The following is a 25904-nucleotide window of genomic DNA, read 5'->3' as shown; positions in this document are numbered from 1 at the left end:
GAGCCGGGCATTCCTGGGCTGCTATATTGTAACGTCCCGGCGCCAGCACGAACGGTCGCGTGTGACGCGCCGGTCGCATAACGGCCGCCGTCGGGTGCAAACGCGGTTCCCGGCGCACCGCGCGCGCGGCACACGGACCGGTTTTCTTCGCTCCGTCTCGGCTGCGGCCGTCAGGCCGGGAGCGGCACCAGCAGCGCGCGCGCTCCTCTACACGTGCATTAGCCCGTCGCGAGCGCCGACAATAAACAAAGAGGGGGCTGCGAAACGCGCATCAGACCACTCATTACGAGGCCAGATGGAAGAGAGACCTTCTGGGGCGTTCTTTGGGCTCAGATATGTAACGTGTCTTTGTGAGTGCCACACTCGGCAGGGAAAAAATCGGAAAGCAAGCTCCAAGTGGCGGCCCCTCCGCGCGACCGTCTCTTAGCCGCCTTTGACAAGCGGAGCGAATGAAAAATGAATAAACGAGCCGGTGGGAGAGAAACGTGAAGACCGTGCACATTCGGACTCAAAAAGCAGGCGTCGTTCCTGTCTCGTTATCGCTAAGTGCCTCCATCAGAGGAGAAGGTGGGCGCGCCTAGCAAGTGTGAAGGTCGAGCGAGTTTAGCGAACGCCCGCTGACGCACTCGGCGGATACTGTGGAGCGTGCCCTCGTGGGCGCCAGGGAAGAAACGTTCGCCACGACGAGACCCGCCCGTCTTCAGCGTGCGGGACAACGGAGGAGAGAGGAGCGCTTTTGTCTTCAATTCGTCGTTTGAAGCGAAATATGAGCCTTCACGTTAATTAATTGTTCACAATGTATCCACGCCGCACGTGTCTCTTTCCTAGTCGTCTCCTACCTAGCGCAGCTGTATGTTTATACGTTGCATTTTTAATACACTCACTGTACAATTAATCAAGCACAAAAGCCTACATTTTAAAATTACAGGATTGTCTCCCGTAAAGGAGCCATGAAAACAAAACACAACTTTGTTTAATTTGTAAGAACTACTCTTTGGCAACTGACTTAGTTCTATTCTTGCCGTGAGATACTTTTTTTTTTTACTGAAAACATCAATAAATGGTAAAAACTTCCGCTGCAGTGGCGCAATATGAGCAGGAGTGACGAGTGGAGGCCAGCACTAAAGCATAATTATCAGTGTTTTAACTGCATGTTAGCATTCAAGTGATGCGATCAAACGAAGCTAGAGGCCACTACGTTCGCCCGGTCATGTTTCTTGTCAGGGGATTTTTGTCAGCGGCCGTTAAGCGTGAAGACAAGATTCTGTGGCGTCATAGAGACTTGCCGGAAAGTGGCTGGGGCGTCACCAATCGTTCGTCTGCTTTTTTTTTAATATCTGGGTTTTTATTTTTCGAACTTTGGAATAACAGTGACATAATCTCGATTTGAATCGATTTGATGCGTATCTATTTATATGACCCATAACGGGCACATCTGCGCTAGTGAACTTGCAGAGCCCTTTTGGAGTCGCATGGCATGGCGTCAGGCTATGTTGTGTAGGTCTGTAGGTTACGTAACTATTTGCATGAGCGGACATTCTTGACTTCGCTTTAGGTTTCGCTGTACAACCGGCGGTGCCGCAGAGCCCTTCTAAACGCTTTCGCGTTTCTCAGGATCATGCATTTCTGTTGACTGCCGCCAACGTTGGCGAAGACGGGAGTAAAAGTTCACGCTCAGCTGCCTGGCCTATGCACTGCATCGAGGAAGACAAGGATGGCTGTTCAGATTTAGCTTCTTAGCCAATCCTTTGGGTCGACGAAGGCGACGAAGATTATGGCAGTAATTGGGATGATTGATTTCGGCAGTTAGATGGACGATCGGCCGGAACAGTAGCAGTAATGTCGCAAAGAAAAATATAAGGAGTAAAGGGAAAGTGGACGCTTTTGCGAATTGATTGATTGATTGATTGATTGATTGATTGATTGATTGATTGATTGATTGATTGATTGATTGATTGATTGATTGATTGATTGATTGATTGATTGATTGATTGATTGATTGATTGATTGTGAGGAACGGGCCGACGCTACACAGGCGAGGAGGCGCACCGTAGTAGTGGGCTCCGGAATAATTTTGACCACTGGTGGATCTTTAGCGCGCCAAAACCTCGAATACACGGTTTTTGCTTTTCGCCTCCATCAGAAAAGCGGCCGCCGCGGCCGGGAATCGATGCCGCGTCCTCGTGCTCAGCAGCGCAACGCCTTAGCCACTGAGCCACCGCGGCGGGTACTCTGTTGCGAAGTTACTGTGTTGAGTTATTAATGCTAGATAAGGACAATCACCAGTTGGAAGTATGTATGAGATTCCAAGAGTATTAGAGCCGCTATGGAAGCTTATTGATTTTTTTACAGTGACCAGAACTACGAATTGCAATGTTCGTAGAATAGCATGTGTATTGCTCACATGGTCCGTATACCTGCTGTGGCCAATGGGACTATTTCCGCCTTGTGCAGCGCGTACAGGGTCACTACTTTCCGAAGCGTTTCCGCAAGCTTGTCGCCGAGAAAGGAAAGAAAAGAGAATGCACCTTTGGACAATGCGAAGGACAGCTGTCGCCCGCGACGTCGTGCTTCAACTGCCGCTTTTGAAATGCTGCGTTACAAAGGGCATTTGTTTGAGCAAACGACGGAATGGGCGAAGTATCTTTTGCCCACCCGGTACCGGTTAATCCTGGTTTTTCCGAGTTATTATGTATTAAGAACCGCCTTGCTGCATTTGGTTGACCCAGTTGCAAGCAGGGCAGGTTTCAGTACATATTAAGTGACTCGGCTATTTTGTACCGAAGGAGCGAGCCAGCTGCCAGACGAAGTCCGCTCAGTTCTCCAGCACAACGGAGGGGAAAAGCAACGGCTGTGGCAATCCGGAGCCTTGACAGACATACTGCGCTTTCAAAAGGCAACAGTGTGTACTAAACAACGCCGGCGGAAAAAAAGGAGCGCGCGGCGCTGTCGCCCACATAAAGTGCCCATTTCCACGGGGGAGCTAGTGGGTGCGTAACACACCCGACGATAACGCCCACGGCAAAGAAACGAGCGCGACTGCCGTACATGAAAAAGAGCGACACAAATGCGCCCGCACAAAGGGAACGTGGTGGTGGCCAGCAGCATATAGAAATGAGTCCACGCCGCTGAGTCAAGCGGTCGACTCTTAAATCCCGAGATTCCATCAAGTCAAGAGCCGCCGCAGCGAGGGTCTCTCCGGCGCGGAGTCGAAATCCGGGTACTTTTTCCTCGGTTCTTTACGACGGTGTCAGCGCCGCATCAGCGGCCGGGAGTTGGCGCCGCGGTCCGCGCGGCCGTCGATAAGGCACCACGCGCCGCCGTTTATCGCCGCCCATCGCCACAATTCGCTTTCAGCGCGCTCTTCCCGGCGACGGTTGCACCGGGCGGCCTGCAAGAAGAGTATTCCCAGAAAACGCTTCATTGATGCCCAGCGGAAGCGCATGCGGCTCTCAGATCATGCTGCGCGATTTCCAGAAGAGACGCCCATTCGTCGGCAAAACGTCGGAAATGCTCGGCAGCCGCGGCGGCGGCAGCGACAAGCTCTGCATGCGTCGTGTGAAATATTCCGTCGCCCTCGTGACGGTACACACGCTCGCCGCAGAGGTCGGGCTTTTCCGGCGTAAAGGCGGTACAGCTAACTTGCCCTCCTTGCGCTTTGTGTAAGCTAGCTAAGAGAAAAAACACGCCGTGGCGCAAACTCCTTCAGGCTTTTCAAGCAAACTGCCTGAAGGGGTTTTAATGTATGGTCCTCTTGTCAGTAATCTGCTTTGCCCGCGGCACTACCGCACCAATAAGTCCAACGGTCAACAAATACTCCCGCTTGTCTTGAGTGGCCTTTTTTTTGTTGTTTTTTTAGTATACTTTTATGAAGGTTAATCCTGTACACCTCAACAGCCTGTGCAGGAGATCCTTTGATTTGCACTGTTGCGCTCACTAATCTTCCTGTCTTGGGAAGGGGAGCCCAAGCAGCAACTAATAAGAATTTTTGAATCTACTCTGAGGTTCGGGCAGTGGGAGGAGCACTTTGTGTCTAAGCTGCCAATGCGGCTCACGGCGCACGGTCTTCGCTGTTCGACTAGTGTAGAGCGAGTGCACAGTTTTCCCTGCATTCCGAGGGCAGTATGTTCAGAAGTAAGCTACGAAAGTACAGAGTTGCGCAATGATAGTCAATGCACTGACTGCAAATTTCGAACTGCAGGTTCCGCTAGATCAGGCCAAAATTGCAGAGAGATCTGAGCACCGCATTTAGCAGGAACTAAGCCATTCGGCACGATACCTCTTCATAAAAAGTGTATGAAGAGATATGCTTCATATTTCTGAATACATGTATATGGAGTATGCCTCATATTACTTCGAAGTACATGTCGTATACAACTGGCTTGCAAGACACAGGTACAGTGCTTCTTAATAACTGAGAGGCTAAGCATTTCCTCATCAGGGAAAGTTTCAGGCAAGGAGATGCAATTTCTATGAAAGTATTCACATCCTTTCTAGAAGGGGTGTCCAGGAAAATTAATATGGGGCATATAAATGGGGAATACTTGAGCCAGTTAACGTTTGCGGCTGACATCGTTCGGCTGAGTCATTGCAGGAAGGATTTACGGGACATGGTTCAAGAACTGTACGTAGATACCACAGCTGCAGGGTTAAAAGAGACACACAGAAACAAAAGTAAGGATAAGAAAACATCCAAAGAAACACCCTTCAGAGGTAGACAATAAAATACTTGAAAAGCAAGTGACGGTCACTATTTTAGGCAACTTGTTAGTTCTGATCCAAATCACGAGAAGGAAATCCAACCCAGCATTTTAATGGGATGAGTTGCATTCGATAAGTATTCCGAAATCTTGAGCGCTAAGCAACCTCTGGCACTAAATAGGCTGGTATACAACCAATGTTTACTTCCGGTGATAACATATCCGGTAATGACATAATCCAGGTGATGGTATAGAACCAATGTTTACTTCCAGTGGTGACAAATAAATAAATAAATAAATAAAGATATGGGCCGGAAACTTGGGGTCCAACTGACTACCTTGAAAGGAAACTTATATCGTTCCAGCAAACCACGGAAAGAAGAATCTTAGGGGTAACATTTGTGCATAAGAAAACAGCGTATTGGATTAGGGAACAAACTCGGATCAGGTCGGATCAAAGTAAGCGTAACAAGTGCGGAAGTGCAGGTCATGAAATCGAATGACGGACAACCGGTGGCCCATCTGTTTAACGGAACGGCCAACAAAGGACGGCAAAAGGAAGACGAAGAACCCAATGTAGGAATAAAATGCGCAAGCTGAGGGAAGGGTTTCAGAAAACCCGCGGCAGGAGTCGTGAGAAATCTCTGGTTGTGGCCTTAGTTTTGCTTTGGAGTCGTGTTGGATGTTTATGATGGAGCTTCATTAACTCAGCGATCTGACACGGAACGAAGGCAGAATAGCGGCACTGTTGGGCTGATATACGCAAGGCATTGCCAGCTTCGTTCGTGGTCGCACTCCCGCCTTTTTCGCCGTGACTGTGCAGGCAGGCGCCCCCGCTGATCCAGACTGCGCTGCACGGAAGACAAGCTTACAGGCTGCGTCAATTAATGGGGAGCACTCTATCATAGCGCGTGGTACGTAGCGAACGTAGCTCTGCCACGAAAACACTCCAGTTTTAACATGTTATTTGTATATTCTGTTACGAACGTAGTTTACAGGCATTCAGTGGGTAATTATTTAGAAATGCATTGTTCTGCAATAGATATTTCGCGAACACGATTTAACGTACCAAATTATAGAGGCGCGACTATCGTGTGCACTGTAATGGAATGCCTCGAGCTGTGGGCATATATATGTTACATCGAATAGCGTTGTTGAATTCATACATCGGCTTTTTACCACTCAGTTATTATCCCAAGCATGCGCCGCTGTCGGGACAAGAACGGGCAAACTTACCAATGGGCAGATACATTGGCAGTATATGATCACTCATCCACCGGGTCCAACGTTTTTTCTAGTAAGGACCATGTAACAACTGCACACGCTGGCCAGGTGTGAAAAAAAAAAAAAAAAAAAAAAAAAACTACCGATGCCACTTGCTTTCAGCATTACTTTGACTTTTGTTCTGGGTGTAACATCGCCAAGTTATGGTGTCTCGGATGTAGACTTTTTTTTTCACTCATCTAGCTTGCAGAGTCCATCAAGAGCATTATTCACAACGGGGGTGCCTCATTCCAGTTGTCAAGTGATGGCCCGCAATTACGGTAATACCATAACTGAAGGCATTTCGGGGTTGAATGTCAACACATTTCTCGCCTTGTCAAATGTAAAGTCGTCACGTAATGTCATTTTAAAGGAGTACGCCTGTTAACGATAATTTCTTTGAGAGTAGCCGCATTGGAATTATAGTTACTACTCTCCTCCGCCAGCGCACACAGCACTACCATTTTTATAGCCGCATAGCCACCGGGCTACCCCTGCGGAATTCCCGATTTAGCGGCTACTTCAAAGCTCTCCCGGCTGACAAGGTGGACCACGTTTCGGGCCACGCTTTGCGCACCTTGCTTTTCAGAAGTTCCGCAAGCTATAGTGTGCGGGTCGGTTGTTGAGGTTTTAAAGGTGGCGCCAGTGGTCTGTTAACTGCGCCACTTGATGCGCTTGTTGGGCATCTCGTGCAGTGCATTTCGGTACGCCGAGCTGGACGAATCGATCAGCGGGCAGTGGCTTTGTAAATCAAGCGTGATAGCTCGTTCAAGTACTGCGAAACTACAGTTATCGCTAGGTCACCAGAGAACCGGTCTCCGTTATTTGCCGTCGGATCACGTAGGTTTCACCTCTGTCTCCCAGATTTTCTGAAGCTGTTGCTGTGGTCTAATGGGACGCGCCGCTGGGTTTTTAAAGCAAAGCTTTCTACCTCTACCAGCCAACGCTTTCGTCGTGGCGTGCGCCACAAGAAACTCCCAACCAGGCTAAATGAAAGAAAATACTGGCACCACAAGGAATCGAACCTCGACCCGAATGGGGAAACGGGGCGAGAGCCCGTCGTCTTACCGACTAAGCTACGCCCGCTTGAGAAGACGGGGGAGACAGATGGTGTACTCAACGAGCACGGCGGCTGGTCTACCACCTGCGCTCATTAAAAGCACTCGTGCGAAGTGCAAGCCGCATAATGTATGATAACGGCGTCTGCGAATAATGCGAATAATTTAAGTCCACTGCGGTGATGTGTGTTCCGTTAATAAAGCGATGTAATCTTAATTTTAACGGTCTATATCTCACCCAATACACCCAAATCTGACATAGAGTGCTTCATGCGAACGCACTTCTCCTCAGTGGCGATGGATCACACCACACCCGTGATCATTGTCGGGAACTTTAATGTGGATGCCTCAAAAACGCAAAACAACTGGTTCATCCAATTCGTAATGGAAGAGTTTGCACTCATGTGCTTCACCAGTACAACTCAACCAACCAGCATTCATGTATCATGCATTGATTTAACATTAGGAAAGAATGTTCGTACAGTAAGACCTGAAAATATCAGTGTGTATCGCACTGGTCATAAAGCAGTCGTGAATGTCGGTGTGAAGTAATAAAGGGTGGGGTTAAGTACATTTCACTTGTCTCTGGTTTCACTCTTTGTAGAGCCACATGTGGTAATTCAAGTGACGTCGCATGGGACATTGTTGTGGGTGTCGTTTACAGGTTGGCTTTCCAACCACATTGACAGGGTGAATTGGCGCGCATTTTTGCATACAACACCAGATGGAGCTGGCCTCCGCGCATCGCAGCGCCAAGAGCATGAAACAGACCTAAACCTTGCACAACGACGATCGCGCATCAAGGCGCTGCCCCTTCCCAAAAACATGCATCCGAACATCCACGCAGAAATAAGAACGGCCAGGGCCACTTTTCTGCAAGGAAATTCGAACACCACGACAATACGGTGTACGTCGATGCAACGAAGTATGATGAAGAAACGGCGGCATTAGTGGTAACCACCCGTGAAGGGGACATCATCGACTGCATTACCATGCGAAACACCCCCACAACGCAGGCAGAGACTGGAGCCCTCCTCCTCACCATTCGCATGGGAGAGCGCAATGGCCGCGGCCTCAACATCATCACCGATTCGCAAGAGGCAGTGCGGATGCTCCCTGCGGGAAGAATACCGCTTGCACTACGAAGGGTACTTCCTGAATCCCTCGAGAAAGTTCACAACATTACGTGGACCCCCGGACACGAGGGAATGCCGGTTAACGAGGCGGCAAACAGGCGAGCGTGTGACTTGACTCACCACCCCCCTGTGACCGAGACGTTACGATACCCTAGCACCACTACGTACGGTGAATACCTACAAAATGCTAGAAAATAGCAGGCTACATATCCAACCCAGCATCGTGAACTAACGGCAACCGAAGCCCAGATGCTACGCAACTTTCAAACAAATACCTTCATACACAACTCTCGCTGGGCAAAGATTTTCTGTCAACGGCACCCCAACTACACAAAAGACTGCAGGCTATGCGGAGAGACTGGTACCCCCTTCCATGCCACGTGGGCCTGCCCACACCTCTGGGCAGGGGCCGAACACCAAAAGGACCCGCCACTGACTTCACGAGAATCATGGGAGGCCGCCCTCGTCATCCCCGACTTACAGATTCAAAAGGACCCAATCAGCCGGCCGAAGACGGGTGCAGAAGCCACTGGAGCCCTGGACCTGTGATTATCCCATCTTTCTCCACTTCGCCCTTTGCTCCACCTTTACTTCAATAAAGTTTGTTCAGTCAGTAAGTCGCAGCCGGTGGTGCCGCGGACGCATTTCTCAGTTCGCGTGCGTGTGTCACGGCCTATGCGCTTGTACCTGACGGGTAAACAGCGTGCAGGCCATCAGCAGCGTCTTCGACACGCTGCGAAGCGTGGTGCGCATCGGAAATGTGTGCTTATTCAAAGACGTAAGGCAAGGTAACGACGTGCGGCGGCCATGAAAGATGACGTGCGTCGTGAGCACTACGCCCACATGTGGCAGGCGGAACAACTCATGAAGATTAAGCGCCTGATCCACGGGGTCACTTCGGTGTCGTCAGGAAAATCCTCAACGTGCCAATGGACATGGACCACATGGCTACGACCGTTCTGGCAATGTTTTCGACGACGCGGCAATGTATACGACATGATGAAGTCAGTGTGCAATCACAAGTGTAAAGATTCGGTTTACGGGGATTTCCACCCATGCGTGCGATACGCCAATTTTTGAGTCTCTGCTTCGCTTCTGCTGCGATTTTCTGTCAGAGGGCTACCGCTTTTCTTGGTGCAACTGAAAGGCGGCCGGGAAAACGCGGCAACGTTGATTGTGTGACATCACATAAGCACACAAATAATCCCGGGAAATCGCAACCTCGGGGAAGAGAGAAAAACCTTTTGGGCAGGCAAGTTTCTGGGTTATTTTATGGGCACGGATTAGCCCTAGAATATTTTGTAGTCACGTCATTTCGGGACTGTAGACTATGTTCTAAAAGCATTTCAGATGACAAAAAAAAAAGCTCATTAATCAGTAGCGGGGGCCCCTAAGGCAATGAATCACGTGTTTTCAAATTTAAAGATCTATTATACCCTGTCCTGTCTGGCATATACCCAAGATTTTCTTTGTGCTAAGAAATGTCTGACTGTATGAACTTCCTCAACGGTGATGCCAGTAGCAAAAGCAATTATATGCCTTAATGTATACCTCTCGTTAATGGTCAGTCTTTTTACTAGTGTGTCTTTTTTTTTTATTTATATACGTTCTCCACGAGCCGAAAGTAGCTGGAAAAAAGCGGCGCCAAAAAATCGACCAGGTTTCACCAAGACATGGTTCGCGTAGAAGTAAGCTCCGCTGTAAAGTCCCGGTTTCATAAAGTTTCTCGAAACTCGTTCTCCCAACAGGGAAGTCAAACACGTTCCTTCGTGAGGGAGAAAAACGAGCGTGCAGATGCGAGCGAGCGAGCAGCGCGTCGTCCCCCAGCTAGGAATAAGTGTCCGCGGGGTTCGCGCAGCCGGCCGGACGGCGCTGACCTGGCCGCAGAGCGCTTCCTGTTTGTGCCAACCGTGGGCGCCAGCGGTGGCCGGCAAGGTGGGAACCACCAGCGCGCGGCGGCGGCGCGGGGTCTGGGCCTCGAGAACAAGGAGCGCCTTGAACGGGAGCGGCGCGCCAAGGGTCGAGATGGCGGCGGCGATGCAGGAGGCATGGGAGCGGCTGGGCAGATGAGCAGCGCGAGACACCTCCAAGGCCAGCCGGGCTGCCGCCGGCGGAAGGGGCGCCATCGGCACGGCGATCTGGAGCCGCCGTGGCGCCAGGCCCGGCAGCGAGGGAAGCGGCCATGAATTTATGCAACAGTTGCCCAGCTTGCATACAAGCTCGATTGCGGCCACTGGCGGAGGGAGGGGGGGGGGGGGGAGAGGGGGAAAGGGGGCGCTGCTGTGTGCGAGGAGCCGAAGACAGAGCCGTAATTTGGCTCCCAGGTTTTACACGCCATATACTCTTTGATTGCGTCTCCTGACGAGGGGCTGTTTACGAGAAGGCGCGGGCTGGGGGAAAGAGATAATGATCGCATGTCAGTCCACAGTCGGGGAAACTCGTGTGTGATTGTCTGCCCGGCCGCCGCCCCCAGCGACCCGCAGACAAAAAACAAGGGCCCCGCACGGTCGCATTGTCGAAATAATTTCGGGTAAACGACAGCTGTAATGGTCACTTAACGCGGGAGTCCTTTAGAGAGGGCAGCAGTGCGCCGGCGGCTGGCCGGCGCCATGTGTTCCTCGGAATTGGTCGCCTCGGTGGCCGACTGATTGATAGATTGAGCGCCTTTTCACAAAAGGGCTTGCCGGCTGAAGCGCCGACGGACGTGACGTGTCGCCCGCCAAGGCGCACCGGCACCCGTCCCACACGCCGCGCTTCGATCGCCGGCAACGCCCCGAGGCTCTGCTCGCCGTGCTGCATGCGCCTCCGGGCCGAGGAGGGCTCGCACCAGGTTCACTCGCACCGCCGCGATAATGACCGCCGCTGCCAGCCGAAACGGGCAAGAGGTGCGCTCTTCGCAGCGGTCGCGCTGCGACCACGAGCGATGGAAATGACATGCGTTTAAAACAGCTACGTTAAACAGACGACATGTAAGTTGCACTTCGGGACAATTTATTTTCTCAGCCATTATTTACCCCAGGAACTAGACGAACCGACAGGAAATATGATCGAAGGCAACACGTTCTAAGCTTGCATTCGATGTAAACCTGATTGATTGATTGATTGATTGATTGATTGATTGATTGATTGATTGATTGATTGATTGATTGATTGATTGATTGATTGATTGATTGATTGATTGATTTGCTACTATGTAGTATAGTTACCGGCCCGGCAACCTCTCTACGTGTTTACATGCTCGGTTCAGTTGCTTCCTCAGACACTTATATACAGTACACTCGCGACACTTTAAACTCCGATAGTTCAAACTTGCGGTTAATTATTTCAAAATTTCTGTTGGCCCGCTATGTTTTAGATGTATTTTAAAGCCGCTTAATTCAAACTGCTTCATTGCAAAATTCGGTTAATTCGTACTTTTTGCATGTTCCTGCCGGAAACTATCTGCTGCATTTGCCTCATACAGCTGCACATTTGCGTCCTTATAGCCCTAACAGCCACAAATAAAGCCGTTTACTTGCATAGACGCGTAGAAGCAAAACCGCGCGCGCTAACAACCACGTGTGAATAGCACTTCAGTATTGTGTGTGAATGTTGTGTCATTAGATATATGGGAATGTTTCGCTGGAGCACAAGTTGATATTTATGAGTCATATTTATGAGTCATATTTGTGAGCCCGAGTCATATTTATGAGAACTTCTGATAATTCAAACAAAATCATGAGGTCCCTTCGAGTTTAAATTATCGCCAGTCTACTGTATTGCCTAAATACGCAATAAATCCGAATGCGTAAAGGCTGTCATATGAATACTGCATAGGCACTTAGTGGCATATATGACAGTCGAAAAAAATTTCAAACAATTATCAAAAAATTCTGTAAAAAAAAAATACATATGCGACTCCTGGGCACGAAAATTCATATTCTTTTTAGCTGATTACTCTTTTTTTTTTGTCCCGGCAATTTGGTGGCGATATGATTATTGGCCGTTAGGGAACTTCTTGCTTCTTTAGTGTGATTTACAGATTGGTAACCTGTTTTTTTAACGTGATGCAGTACAATCAAGCGCAATCATATTGCTAAAGCTATTTCTGCATGAACTGTTCGCGAGACAAACAATTGAAACGCACAACCTAGCAGTATCTCTTATACAATGATAGAAGTGCTGAGACATACGCTATTAAATTATGCCGTAAGATTTCAAATGTCTTTCATAGGGATCTGACTTTTTTTTTCTAAGAGGGCCCCGCTATGTCGGGTTGTATAACTTTTCACTTACAGATCATCAGGGAATGCCGCGTAGGACGAAAGAGGGCTGATTTTTCTGAAATAAAAGGCACACGTCTCAGAACGCTTGCTGCGTGGCAGTATTTCAGCGCTTTACGTTCACCGAATTTTCATCTTCAAAACAATCACTGCATATTTAATGTAACACTTGGCGTTATGGGGAAACCGAAACATGGGGGCATGGTGACCAAGCCAGGTAATAAAACGAATAATTTGGAACTCGAAGTTCCACTGGACAAATGCTATCATACAAAATAAATACCAAAGCACGCAAACCTATCCGTGTAAAACTGATACAACCACTGTCGGTACCTGTCTGTCAGACCGCGCATGATTCCTTGTTATAGAAGAGACCGACATGTATATACACATCTTGAAAAGTAAACAAATAAGAGTCAGGTATCACTGTTTTAATTCATATTGAAAAAAATATATTTGGAAATTGAAAAAAGTCATATGGAAAATTAAATGGACCATATGTTGTTTTTTTAACATCCTTTTTCTTGTCGCAAAGCTAAAATACCGGTGAGATAAAACTGAAAAAAGAAATAGCGTAGGGGGTGGCTTGAAACCGCACGGAGCTGTAGCCAGAGATGCGAAAGACCGTTCAGAACAGTTAACACAAACAACAAGAACAAAATCCCAACACGCCCCAGGAAAGGAATGACAGGATCTGAATTTTATTTTCCGTGAGCCCACAACAACTGCTGAATATTTTAGACGAGATACATAACTAACATACGACCTTTCTAAAATATGGTGTGATAGTTGCTCCAAATCCCAAAAAACCTGGCGTAAAAAGACCCTCTGGCGCCCTATACAATTTGACCTTGCAAGCGGTTGAAAAGAAAGAACAAAAATGGAATGGAACCAAGGTTTAAGGGCTCCTTGGGTTAACTATATTTTAAGAGGGATTTGCTAAGTTGTTTATCTTTCAGTGAAACTGACCAAATATACATTTTCAGGCGAATAGTGCCCAACGAGTGCTGCTTTTAAAATATGGCCATTTAGACAGGATACATTCGAATTCTTCTTATCCTTTAATGACAAGCCTTACCGAAGACACCCAAAAACTACGAAATGGCAGTTTCTTTTTGCTTTTTCAGCAAGTCGAAGCTTGGGAGTAAAAAAATTACTACTTAGATTGAGCGTGGCTTGTGTCGGTATTCATCCGAGCAGTGAGGTAAAGCTGGCTCTCGGGATCACAGTGAGGACGGCAGCGGCTGAAAATTCAGCAGTCACAACAGTCCGTTGGGCACGGGTGCCTATACGTGAATGCATGCTTACCCCGAAAATACACTCTTAGGCAAAAAGGACTAAAAGTTCGTCCTTTCGGGGACTAACGGCCTCTGCCACAATCATTAGTCCCTTTGGGGACTAACTGCGAGGGGACGAACGGTTAGTCCCTTACCCGGATGGTCCGTTCCGATACTCCCCAAGGACGAACTGCGTAGAGTGCAGAAAAAAGAAAAAAACGCCAGCACCAGCAGGGATCGAACCCCTGACGCCCGGAATTATACACAAGAAACCCGACGCGCTATCCGCTAGACCACGCCGCCGGATGGTTCCTGCGGCAGATAATATTCAAGTGTACAGCGTGTAGTTCTGTGCATAACGCAACAGATCCATTGCAACTGGTGCCCGAATTTCTATCTGTGCAAGCGAACGTGACCGCGTTTTGCGCCTTGCGCTTAGCGCTTTGCTAGGTTTAGGGACTATTGCTCAGTTCGATTCGAAGTAGAGCCTCACAACCATAGTTTTTTCGTAAATAACAATCAACTCGTCGTCGCCTAGTTGAGATAGGTAGCTGGGCGATCGGACGACTCATTTGTTTCCGCACAAATTAGCGCAAGCTAAGTGCTTTCTTAGTGTTCGATACATATGTTAAGTGCTCTATGTAACGTACGTGAAAGGTGTCGTCTGTGTGAGTGTCAGAATAAGGAAACATGCCATATTTTCCTGCATCGGCGAAAGCGAATTTGGTGTTGCTTAGCCTGAATTCTTCAAATTCGCGTCGCTAGACGATTGCGACTGCGAAATGCAAGCGGGTTTTACAGCAGTTGCAGCATTGTCATAGCTTTGGTGCCCAAGGCAATTATGTACTTGCTTTTAGCCTTCATCAGAAAAGTGGCTGCCGCGGCCGGGAATCGAACCCGCGACCCTTCGAGACTCTTACCTGTAGCGAGCATTTTTTGTTTTGCAGTTGTCATCAGCAACATGCGTTTTTTCTAGTCTGTTAAACATATACATATTCATTACGCTCAGGAATCCACTTTTGCTACTGTCACTAATTTTTGAGTTACTGTTAAGGCGCTTGAAAGCTTTCATTGGCCGTTATTATCTCGCACGAATCGAATGCAACACAGCGTATCAACATAACCTCGCCGAGAAGGTATGACAATCGCGCTTCGCCGCTCCTTGCCATTACCCGCCGCTCTACTAACCCTAGGCGATTTTCTTATAACTAACATCAATATTTTCTCCCGTGGCACCATCTAAAGCACCCAGTGACTGCAATGCCTTGTGTTTTGGAAATATAAAACTGTTCGCAGACATATGCGCGAAAGGGCAACGACGACGCCTTTAGGGGATTAACGACGCAGCAAAGAGACTAACTGCATGCGTTTCGTCTTCCCGTTACTCCTTATAGATCGGCGGGGACGAACAGTTAGTCCGAATTTATGCACACGGCACGTACTCTGCCGCAGATACTCCCTTTGAAGATGAACGGTCGCCCGCGAAGACTAACGGCTGTATTTTAGTCCCTATTTTAGTCCTTTTTGCCTAAGAGTGTACACTTGCATGATGGTTGTATTTTGACAGTGTCGTGTAGAATGGAAAACTGCACACCGCAAGGCTATAGTGGGCGGTCTGGTTATTCTAAGGGCGGACTCCTCTGCAGTTCCGTTCCCGACAGCGGAAGGCGGATTTTTCTCGGCGGCCAAATATAAAATAATTAAAGAGGGTCCGTGCAAACTGACTCGGGTGCAGGTTGAATTATGGGCTCTAAATTAACATCGAGTCTTCCACTGCGGTGCGCCTCACAGCTCAATACTATTGTTAAAACACAAATTTGCAGCCCTTTAACTGAAAAGACAAAGAAAATCGGCCGCTCTCCGAATGGGTTCGATAAGGACACATGCAAGACCGTCTGGCAGGCTTAGCGGTTTTGTCGTCGAAACTAATGGTAAGGGGCTATAAAGGGAAGCACCGAGAATACGTGCTCCTGTTTCGCTGCGGTGTATCGCAGACGCATGGGCTGCAGAATCAGTACCGCGTTGACGCACGCGTGAGCGGTCTGCTACCTGTCACCCGCGCCCGCCACAGGAGGAGACGCCCGCTGAGCGAGCGTTTCCGGGCCTGACACACGGAGGCCTGCTTCACCTAAGCGGGAGATTGAAGGGAACGAAGTGCCCTCCATACTGCCTGTTGCCTGTGTACAAACACCGCGCCATCCGCAACACATGACGGCATGCCTGACGGAACGAGAAGCACGCTGCGCGTGCGCCAACAACTCGTAATGTGCCAGCTCTCCTCCTCACTCCCCCTCCACTCACGTCGCTAGGCGCGTGAAAGAGCTGCGAACATCAATGTGGAGGCGCGGAAGTGTACGTTCGAATTTCGCACCAAATCGAGCTTGCCGTTCGCATCGCGTTCGTCATCGCCTCCAAGGGACCCACACTGAGGGACGAGGACATGCGCTCGCATAATTAGAAAGAGAAAAAGAAAAAATGACACGGACGTTTCACCTATCCTCGCTGTGGTTCAGATCTGCGAGATACGTTACCTGTTATCCCGCCGTTCGAGGTGCGATATAAAAAAGCGTTTCGCGTTCTGGAAAGTAAACGCGGTCGTCGCGGCCGAAAGCTCTTCTAAAACGCGTCGCGCTATATATGATGCACGTCAGGTGGCGATATATCTAAGTGGAGTTTGCTCGCAAAGCTCGATCAGCAGATTACCGCTGACACAATTATACTAATCGGCCGCTCTCCGACATGTGCAGAGCGGCGTGGGCGACGCCGGCGTGCTTTGTCGCGGCGGAGGGCGTGCTGCGGGTTCCGAGCACGTCGCGCGGGTCTTTATCCGTGAGCGGCGCCCTGGGCGCGCGCTCCATACTTTGCTCTCGCCAAATGAAGAGGCCTCGGGCGCAGGCAAACGCGGATGACAGGGCGTTGCGGCCGCAGCGCGCTGAAACGGATCGTGATTAATAGCGGGCTCCTACGGGAATATTGTGCGCCGCAGCGAGCACAACGGCACGCCAAGGAGCAGCGCTGCCTTCCGCGCCCAGATCTCACTCTCGCCCCGCGCGTACGTAAAAAGCGGGCGCGCAGCTCGGAAGTTTGAAGCATTCACGCTTATTGCTATAGAGCTTCGCCAACTCCTGATTACGTTTCAACGCACGCCCGGCCCGCGTAATTAATTTGCATTCTGAGAACCTCTGAAAACGATAATTAATGCGCTCCATCGCGGGCGGGGGAACAACAAACACGCAGCAAAGACGAGGAAGACGACGAAGAGGAAATGAAGCGGCGCGCGACGAAGCTGCGGCAGCCCAGGGCTGGCGCGAATGCTTCTCGGGTCGATGGCGTCAATCGATGGCACGCATGCGCCTCTCGCGCGAGCCGCCAGCGTTAATTAACGCCGTAAGTGTCCGCTTAACTTGCTTCTCTGATCTGGGCCGCCCTGGATGCGTTTACAGCTGCGAGCGTTACGCCGCACCTGCAGCCTCTAACTCGATGAAGCCGCTCTGGCCTGTGGCGCGCTGGCGAGCCGTAGCTGAACGCAGGCCCGAGCTCTCCCCGGCGGCTCTGCGGCGAGATGACGCCTTTCTCGGCCTGATTAGACGCTGCGTGTCTGCGGGCTGCGGTCGGCCAACACTGCTCGGCTCGGTGACCGACGAGCGTGGCCAGACCCGGCGGCGTGGAATACGTGCGCAATCTCAACCAGCCTGTGGGCGCAATCGGCACGAATGCAATGACGTGTGGGCGCTGGGCATGGTGCGGGGGCCAATCGGCCCACTTCTCCTCGCTGATTGGCGGAAATGAAGAGGCAAAAAGATCCGGCAAGTCCGGTAGCCTCCGGCTTTGAGCCTGTTGTCGCTCATGAGGAACAGGCAGTCGTCATCGGAATTGCGACACGTATGTATTGTACTGCTTCTCACGCCCTCATTTACAAGCTCGCTAATCATCCCGGTATTCAGAGAAAGTTAAATGACGCGCCGATTGAAGGTGTCCCTCAAACGGCATGGCGATCCTACAATGGGATCACCGTCGTGCATTGCCTGCTTGGTTAGATTGGCACCAGACACACAAGAATAGGTTGAAATAAGTCGCTACATTCCAATCATTATACATGTATTTGTCTGTATTTTCGTGATGTGGCTTCGGGAGAAGCGGTACTAATATGCCTATGCCATAAGTGAACCAGCAAGGATAAGAGCATGACGCACTAATCAAAGGCCTTTGCGTTTGGTAACGCCGTTTTTTTTTTCTTGCTTTTTTTTCAGCAAAAATGGCAGTTACATCCTTGCAAGGGTCCATCCAGAGCTACTCAAGGGCTACTCAGGGGCACCGAGGACAACTCGCTTGCATAATTGAAAAGTTAAAAAGTGGTTATACAATATAGCAGAGCACCGTATTGAGTGCTCCGGTGGACGAAGTTGTGCCGCCGCCGTTGGCTCCTATAGAATGGCGTGCAATCAAGTCTCTTCACCATGGCGCCACGCAAAACCAACGGTCAGGGCATCAACATTCAAATTGTGTCGGAATTTAACGTGTGGGTGCACATGTGTTCGACACCTCGAGCCTTCAAGAAACTAAATGTATTGCTCTGCGTACAGGAGTGTTTTTTTATACAATGTATACTGCCCTATGGTATACAGTTAGCATTTGGTACCGTTGTTGGAGTTAGTTCAACGCGTGATTAAAAAGCACTAACAATAACCCATTAGCTTAACCCCACCGTTTAGATGATGCGGGCTCGCTTATCAGGCGGCGCGCATTTAATACCCGGCCCCTCAACCGTTCGCGGGTTTTGGCTCTTTAATGATGAGCGAAGCGGTTTTGGGCTATATATCGAACCTTTCTGATGTGCGCCCCAGAAGATGCATCGATCCCACTTGAGAATGGCCTGCTTTCGGCGGTCATGCTCGAGTGTTCTGTTTGGAGAAGAGCAGTGCTCCAGTTTTTTCTGTTATGAGCACACATTTCTGATGGCAACTGATCGTGATTTATTTCTCGATCAGTTTTTAATGGTTTCCATAAAGCGTTAGCAACTTGATGTGCATGTCCATGTATTCGTCAACAAATAAAGCAGCGTTACTCTGCATGAAAGAGATGCGCTGCAAAGCAATGGAATGCTGGGATATTTGGTAGACATACAATGTGAATCCAAACAGCGCACTAACGTGAAGGTGAAGAGAGAAACCGCGCTACAGCGCTGACTTTCAACTGACCTTTATAAACAGAAACAAATACCGTTACCGGACCAGCACGACGACGTCACCATCACTTGTTTGAAATGCCCGCCTGCTTGCACCGTCACAACAAACTACAGTAGATTTATTGCGCCCCAGTATTGAAATCGCATTGCGGCATCACCGACAGAAGGAATGAAATCCGTCATCACTGAGTGGATAGGGGTGGGCTCAGACACTTCGTTGAATTTTCCTCCCTGTGTGTTGCCTCAATCAATACCATGTACAGACATTGTTGTGCTAGCAAGGCCCAATGCATGTTCACTAATGCATACACCCGAACACCACATATGACAGGAAGCACTCAAAATTGGGGGTGTTAACATTAAAACGCGTCGCGTTTAAACATGACCGCGTTCTTTAGCGATACCAAATGGCAGCCTTCAATGCAACAGGATGCATGTGCAGGCACGGCAGAGGGACAGCAGTCGTTGCGGACGGGCAGGCGGTGAAATACTTCACGGACGGGTGTTAGGTACTCACAAACTGACTTACCATGTAACCGCGAACCTAATCCATGTTTGGGTAAGCGAAGAAGAAATGTAGGGATTAAGTTGAAGAGATGGTACATCATAAAAAAATTAAGGTTCGTGGCCTTCTTCGATAGCGCTAGTGCTTTTATATCCTCCCATACGCCCGAAATGAAAAGGGAAGTCCTGCACACCACTTCAGCGTTTGAGTATCCTGGTTTGTAAGAAGTCTAATTTGTTTCGTCTCCGCTGTGATTAACGAAGTCAATAAATACACGTGTAATTTCGGTGTTTCAAATTATGTTCCCGAAATTGCGGCGGTGCTGAAATTCTACACTCCACGGCAATCCTGTACTTCAGCTTCATCACAATGCACTCGAGTCACCAAAATCAATGCCGCCAAGAAAGAAAGTTCGGCGAGTGACAGCAACGTTCCTATCATTGGCGCCAAGATGTAATCTGCGTTGAGGCACTGAGCAATGAACATGCTCCCATCGCGTGGTTCCACACCGTAGACCGAACTTTTGAGCCAAATCATATGCTCGAGAGCGCCATAGAGCGAAACTTTATTGTTGACTGCATGAATTGGCCAATTATGTGCATCGTCGTGAAGCTGAACCACAGGATTTGCTCAGACGGCAGCTCAAATCAACCGAACTGGAGGCGAGGAGAACAGCCTAACGGGGGGGTCTTGAGTAGAGGGAAGGCAGGAGACTATCATCTTTCGGCGACATGTGACAAGTGGAATTGCCCGTGCATGTGGTTCGGAGAAGTAACAACAGGTGGACGGACCATCCGGGTATAACAGAGTGACTACCGATGGATGGAAGTGGAAGTAGCGGAAAGCAGATAACTCGATGGAGGGATGAGAGGGATGAGATAAGCGAACTGAACGAATTTACACAGCGCAATACACAGGAATGGTTGGAAGCATATGTGAGAGGCCTTCGGCCTGCGGTAGACACGCTGATGATAATGATAATTATGATGATGATTATGTGAGTCATACTCTATGCCGAGCAAATGAAATCTGTGGTTTCTGTACGTTCTCTGGCCCCGGCATAATTCTGGAACATGATTGAAGACAGCCTATGACTGAAGACGCCCGTGAGCATGACGCCTTATTCATTAATTTTGCTTCTTTCATCCCCATTGCTGATATTTTTGCTTTAACATTATGCTTGTCCTGTTCCTATTTATCCACTTGCTTATTGTACGTATAAACACGATCCTCATGCTAAGACACAGCTAGAAGCTACATTTAGCGCTTTTGGAGTCGACTCAATTAATAGCCCCCGCTTGACTAATTTCATTCCTACCGAAATTTAAGTGCGTACACAAGACGGCGTTCCAAATCGTCGGAATAAGCATGAACTGAAATAACGAAAATACGTTTGTAATCTCTCTCTCTCTCTCTCTCTCTCTCTCTCTCTCTCTCTCTCTCTCTCTCTCTCTCTCTCTCTCTCTCTCTCTCTCTCTCTCTCTCTCTCTCTCTCTCTCTCTCTCTCTCTCACTCACTCAATCTCTTCCCTCTCTCTGTGTCATTTTGTGCGAGAGGCTTCAAGAGCGTGTCAGAAAAGACGCGTAGTTTTATCTCCAATTGTCGTGCGCGTCCATATTTGCGGAGAAGATGTCTTTCTGGCCATCCGAAGCTATAGACGCACGGAACCGAGGCACTAAAATACGGGGTTCCGCGCAAAGAGAGGCTGGCCTCCTGTTTGCTTGGCACACAGAAACAGTGGTACAATTTCAGCTCTTTTTGTTCCCTGAATGCGCGGTTTGGACGTCGGACAAGTGGATGCGACTCGGCACGGCAGCATGTTTATGGAAAAGCCGCCACTTGTTCAGGGGCAGAGGGAGGCATCCAGAACCGGTCTTTACACCGGCTGACGACCGATAAAAGGGACGTTCACTCGTATTACCGCCGCCGCTCTGCAGGAAGGTGCCCGTTCCTCCCGCACGTCCAGGTCTGTCAGTCGGGCCCATCTGTCCCAGCAGTTAAGAGTCGGCAGCGGCCCGCTGGAGAGCGGCCCTTCGAAGGCGCCCTCCCCTTCCACGCCGAGTGTGTACACGAAGCGACTCTGTAATTCCCCGCAGCGTCGAACGAGGGAGCAGCGCGCGCAAGAGTTGCACTCGGGCGACGATGCGCGCGTCTCAAAGCAAACCGCAGAGGTCGGGGCCCATTCCGCCCATTCATCCGCTCGCGCGCGGCGGCCACTTCTCAAGTCCGGCCGCTCTGCCGTAATGAAACGCTTTCGACTGGGAAAAGCCCCCCGAGCGGCGGCCGAGCAGGTTGTATTCAAATCGGACAGGAGACGGAGGGCGCCTTTTGCGGCCGAAATGGCTATCATCACCAGCGGCGATTCCGTGAACAGCGGCCATCGGGACGACCCCCCGGCCATTAGCGCGCCCGATGCCTCTGGGCTGCAATGACACGGGCCCGGCGGCCCTCGGGAGGCGCCCCCGCGTCTGCGGTCCAGGCGCCGTGGCCAGATTAGGGAGCCGGCCACTGCAATCAGGCCCGCTTGCCGAGGCCTCGGTCCGCCGCCGGGCCCGGCGGCCACTCCCGTATGCAAATGGCCGCCAGCTCCGCTGCGTTTCGGACGGAGCCGCCGACGGGAGCCGCGTGATCGCCGCCCGCTTTGGCTGCCGACAGAGACGTTTAACACGCTTGCATGACCGGCGAACTGAGGAGCGCACGAGAGCGACACGCTGTCTTACAAGGGCCATCTTACCTCTTTTGAGGGGGGTGGGATCGCGCTGGAATCGCTACACAAGCGGCCCATTTCGCAAAACCTGCGTTTCTAGAATATCAATGAACCATGATTTCACTTTCTATTGCTCAATGTGTCAAATGAAAGAAAAAGCCTCCTGTAATACAATGTTAATATTCAAAAGAAATTTTTTATTGTGCAATGTGGTTATTCTCGACCTCACCGTGAAGTAAATATAGCCCAATTTTTCTGCCCCAGATTTTACTTTTGAAAATGAATGCTCAGCTTCAATAGCTACATCATCGATGAGGAACTGTATTTAGGCAATCAGCATCAATAAAAGATTGGTTGATATTGGGGTTTTACGCGCCGAAGGTATACACACCTAGGCTATGAGGCGCCGCAGTGGAGGGTTGCGGATTAATTTTGACCGCCTGGGGATCTTTAATATGCGCCTAAATCTAAACACGCGGGCGTTTTCGCTTCTCGCCTCCACCAGAAAAGCAGCCTCCGCGGCCGGGGTCGAACCCGCGTCCTCGAGGATCAATAAAACAAGGAAATATCGAGAGATGGCCATTTTCGATCGCTCGGCAGTGCTGCCGTTAATAAGAAGAACTGCCGATAGAAACAGTTTCGGGCCTATGACGAGCCAGTTATCCAAACCCTACTTGGTCCCCTCCATACCAATGGTAAAAATGTCCTTAGAGAGATCATAAAAAAACATTACAGGACGCACGAAAGTATACCTTGTCCCCATTCTCATCCGTTTTATTGCATAACTGTTTACTCATGATGCAGTACATCCAAAAACATAAAATTTGGAGCAACCTCACAATAGTTGATGGCGTGGACAAACTGCTAGTACTTGATCGGCCATAAAATGGCCGCGAGCAATTTTTTTACACATTTATTCTGGTGGAAAGCCCGAAGCAACGCAAATTGCCCTGTCCCGCTCGGCCAAACGCGTGCTGTCGTTTACAACTCCATTCTGAATAAAGCAATGACCGGCACCCGACGTCACGCGCCGAATATAGACCTAAACAACTGGCTGGCTGCGTTCCCGAACGTCACAGGGCGATTTTTTGCCTGTTATGCACGTGACATACATTCCCTCGCGGACAATGTCTACACAACAATCAAGGAACAGGCTCAGTCCGCCTCAATCAGATAAGAGACTTGGAAGGAGGCGGCATGTTGCGGCGATTTGCGTGCACGCACGTCGGCGCGCTTCCAGGGGCGCTCGGCTGTGCTCAGTGGATTCGTGACGGGAGACGTTAAGGGCGTAAAGAGAGGCCACTGCAGGCAAAAGCAAACGTAGCTTATTCGTCATCGGCACGACAGGCGCTCGAGAGAGATCTGCGTAGAAGCGAAAAGAGGCACGGGGAAACGCGGGGAACACGAGACGAGCACATTCGAAGCTTTAGCACACCTGTTTGGCGCGGCGTTACAAACGATCGGGCGCGCTGATATGGTGGCGGCACGGCGCCGACGGAATGCGACGGAGTCCATCGGCGGCGTCGGCTGAGAAAACCGCGAGCGTCGACGGGCACCCAAACACGCGCGGCCATTGTTCGCGGACAGCTGGCACCTGGCGCGCGTCTTGTTTGCGCCTTGGTCGGCCAGCGCACGCACCCGGCCATGCGTATCGGGGGGCCCCGCGAAATCTGGCACCTTCGTGAGCGCTGCGCGATAAGCGCGTCAATGGGTGGAGTTTTCTGGCGCTCATTAGCCGTGGCCGCCGCGATGGAGTCGTGCCTGGGTGCCTCCCCGTTCCCGGCGGCGGGCTCCTCCGCGGGCGACTCTCCCGGGGCGGCCCCCGAAGAGCGCCTCGAAAGAAGAGGGTAACCCCCCCTCGGCGCTCGTTTAATTGGCGCGCGAAAGCGGCGCCGAGGGGAGGGGACGACCGGAAACTCTCGGCGCACGACCAAGAAAATAAACCCGGCTGGCCCGATTATCCAGAATCGGGCCCGGCCATTGCAATGATTGGTGCCCCGGCGGCACTTAAAATTCCTCTCAGGTGTCCCTCGCGCCGTGTAAACGCGAGTTTTCTCGAATGTATCATTCATGGCGCCGGCATCTCCGCCCAGGAGAGTCCACTCCCTCCTCCCTCGGTGGCGTCCTTTTAACGTCCTCCTCGAAACTTCGTCGTCCTGCCTGCTGCCGCCGCTGTGGGGGCCGTGTAATTGTCGAGTGTGCGCCCCTCAGGGGCGATCCCCTCGCATCCCGCCGCCGCGAAGGCCGCCACCCCTTTCGAGTTATTCTATTGAGGCGCACAGCGGTGTCACAAAGCGGCGTCAGGCGTGACCCATCCAGGGCGCATGTGATACGCTGTGCGTGATTTCGTGTATTCTAAATAGTTGGGAGCCTTTCCCGTATGCCGTACGATTTTGCCTATACGATTCGACCTCTTGAGGGCAGATGTCCGCCACTCACAAAGAACTGAATAACGTTGTCGACCAGGGCAGTCGTAGGCGCGTGAATTTATCGACCGCTTTACACAGATCTAGGTGATATATGAGTAAAAAATATCATTTACACGGCATTTACGGCTTAAGTATTTTTAATTCCATTGGCGCTCCTGCAAATAGACGGGCGCAAGTGGTGAAGCGTTGGCGACGAAAGCGCTACTCGCGGGTCTAACTGGTTTCGCAGTTGCCTAGTAGTTAATTGGCTATTTATATCTAAAATAATAAACGTAGGTAACAAGTTAGACGCGTTTTCGATTCTTGCAGCTTCAGCTTTCCGACGTAGAGCATCAGCCTTCGCTCAAGCCACGTACACCGTCGTTGAGGGCGACTCGACTGGCGGCAAATGGTAGCGGTGTTCGCGCAGCAAGCGCCACTGCGGACGCGCGCATGCGTGACCGCACGCAAGTGGCCAGCGGCCAGCCGTATACATTGTAATCACCGCGACGGCGGAAGGCCGCTTCTCTTTTACGACCGCGCAGGGTCAGCCGGCTGCAGGGCCGGCCAGAGATGCGCCTTTAATCCAGATTTATCAGAGCCGAAGTCGCTTTAATTTCCGCCGATAGTCACGTCGGCGCGCAGCGGGAGAGCGCGAATAATCGGCCCCTCCCTCGCCGACACCCCCGGCGGGAATGGCTAATCACTTTCGTACGAGGCCAGTCTGACTGGCGAAACGTTCTCTGTCCGCGCGCTCTTTAATCGGGCATTAATATTAGCTTTGAATCGGCGCACGAAGACTCCGCGTGGAACGAATTAATTATTGATTGCGCCGATGCAGCGCAGGTTTCGGGCCGCACACGCCCGATCGAACTGCGTCGGCGGCGGCCGCCGCCGGTGAACGTGAGTCAACTGCAGAGATACGCGGCCCTGTCGCGGGTCACTTCGCGCACCCGCCCCTCGCGCACCGCCTGGCGGCTGCGTCGGACATGAGCGCACCGCCGTCGGCGAAAGTCCGTTCACGCGCCGCCCAAAGGTGTTGCCACGGTCCTCCGGGCTGAACTTCAGGCCAGTTTTTCCTCCCTCGGGAGCGCGCCGGTATTCACCGAATGACCGTTTAACCGTTAAGGCACATTGGTCGGAGGGTGGCATGCCTGGCATGCCATCCAAATTTACACCCTGAACGTAGTCTCATGAGGGTTCTGCTATTCCGCCACCGCCCCGCATCCTTGTCTATACCGTTATATACAGATGCTGTTCAAGCGAAATTCCGGGCAACATCATGCGGGCAATTTTAAGTGGCTGCATACCGTCCACGGACTGTGTAGTGAAGTTTCATGAGTTGCGGTCGTTATTTATCGTTGTACGAGCTTTTCGTGGAAGTCAGCGGGATCCAGATCTTG

The 25904-nt window shown here is 50.6% G+C and overlaps 1 protein-coding gene across 2 annotated transcripts in view; it reads right to left on the bottom strand.

The window, feature by feature from the left end:
- Positions 1 to 25904, bottom strand: part of LOC144155246 (T-cell leukemia homeobox protein 3-like) — an 88443-nt gene that overhangs the window by 5899 nt on the left and 56640 nt on the right. The window contains exon 3 of one of the 2 annotated variants that reach the window (XM_077686568.1): positions 12433 to 12477. The exons of the other annotated variant lie outside the window; for it this stretch is intronic. Within the exon in view, the coding sequence (XP_077542694.1) occupies positions 12433 to 12477 (45 nt within the window). The remainder of the gene's footprint in view (positions 1 to 12432; positions 12478 to 25904) is intronic. 2 annotated transcript variants of the gene reach the window in all.

This window comes from Haemaphysalis longicornis, unplaced genomic scaffold (assembly GCF_048455015.1).
Source record: "Haemaphysalis longicornis isolate Haplotype H1 unplaced genomic scaffold, Haemaphysalis longicornis Haplotype H1 scaffold_1, whole genome shotgun sequence".
NCBI lineage: Eukaryota > Metazoa > Arthropoda > Arachnida > Ixodida > Ixodidae > Haemaphysalis > Haemaphysalis longicornis.
The sequence above is the reverse complement of the archived record's forward strand: the minus strand, read 5'-3'. Positions and strand labels throughout refer to the sequence as shown.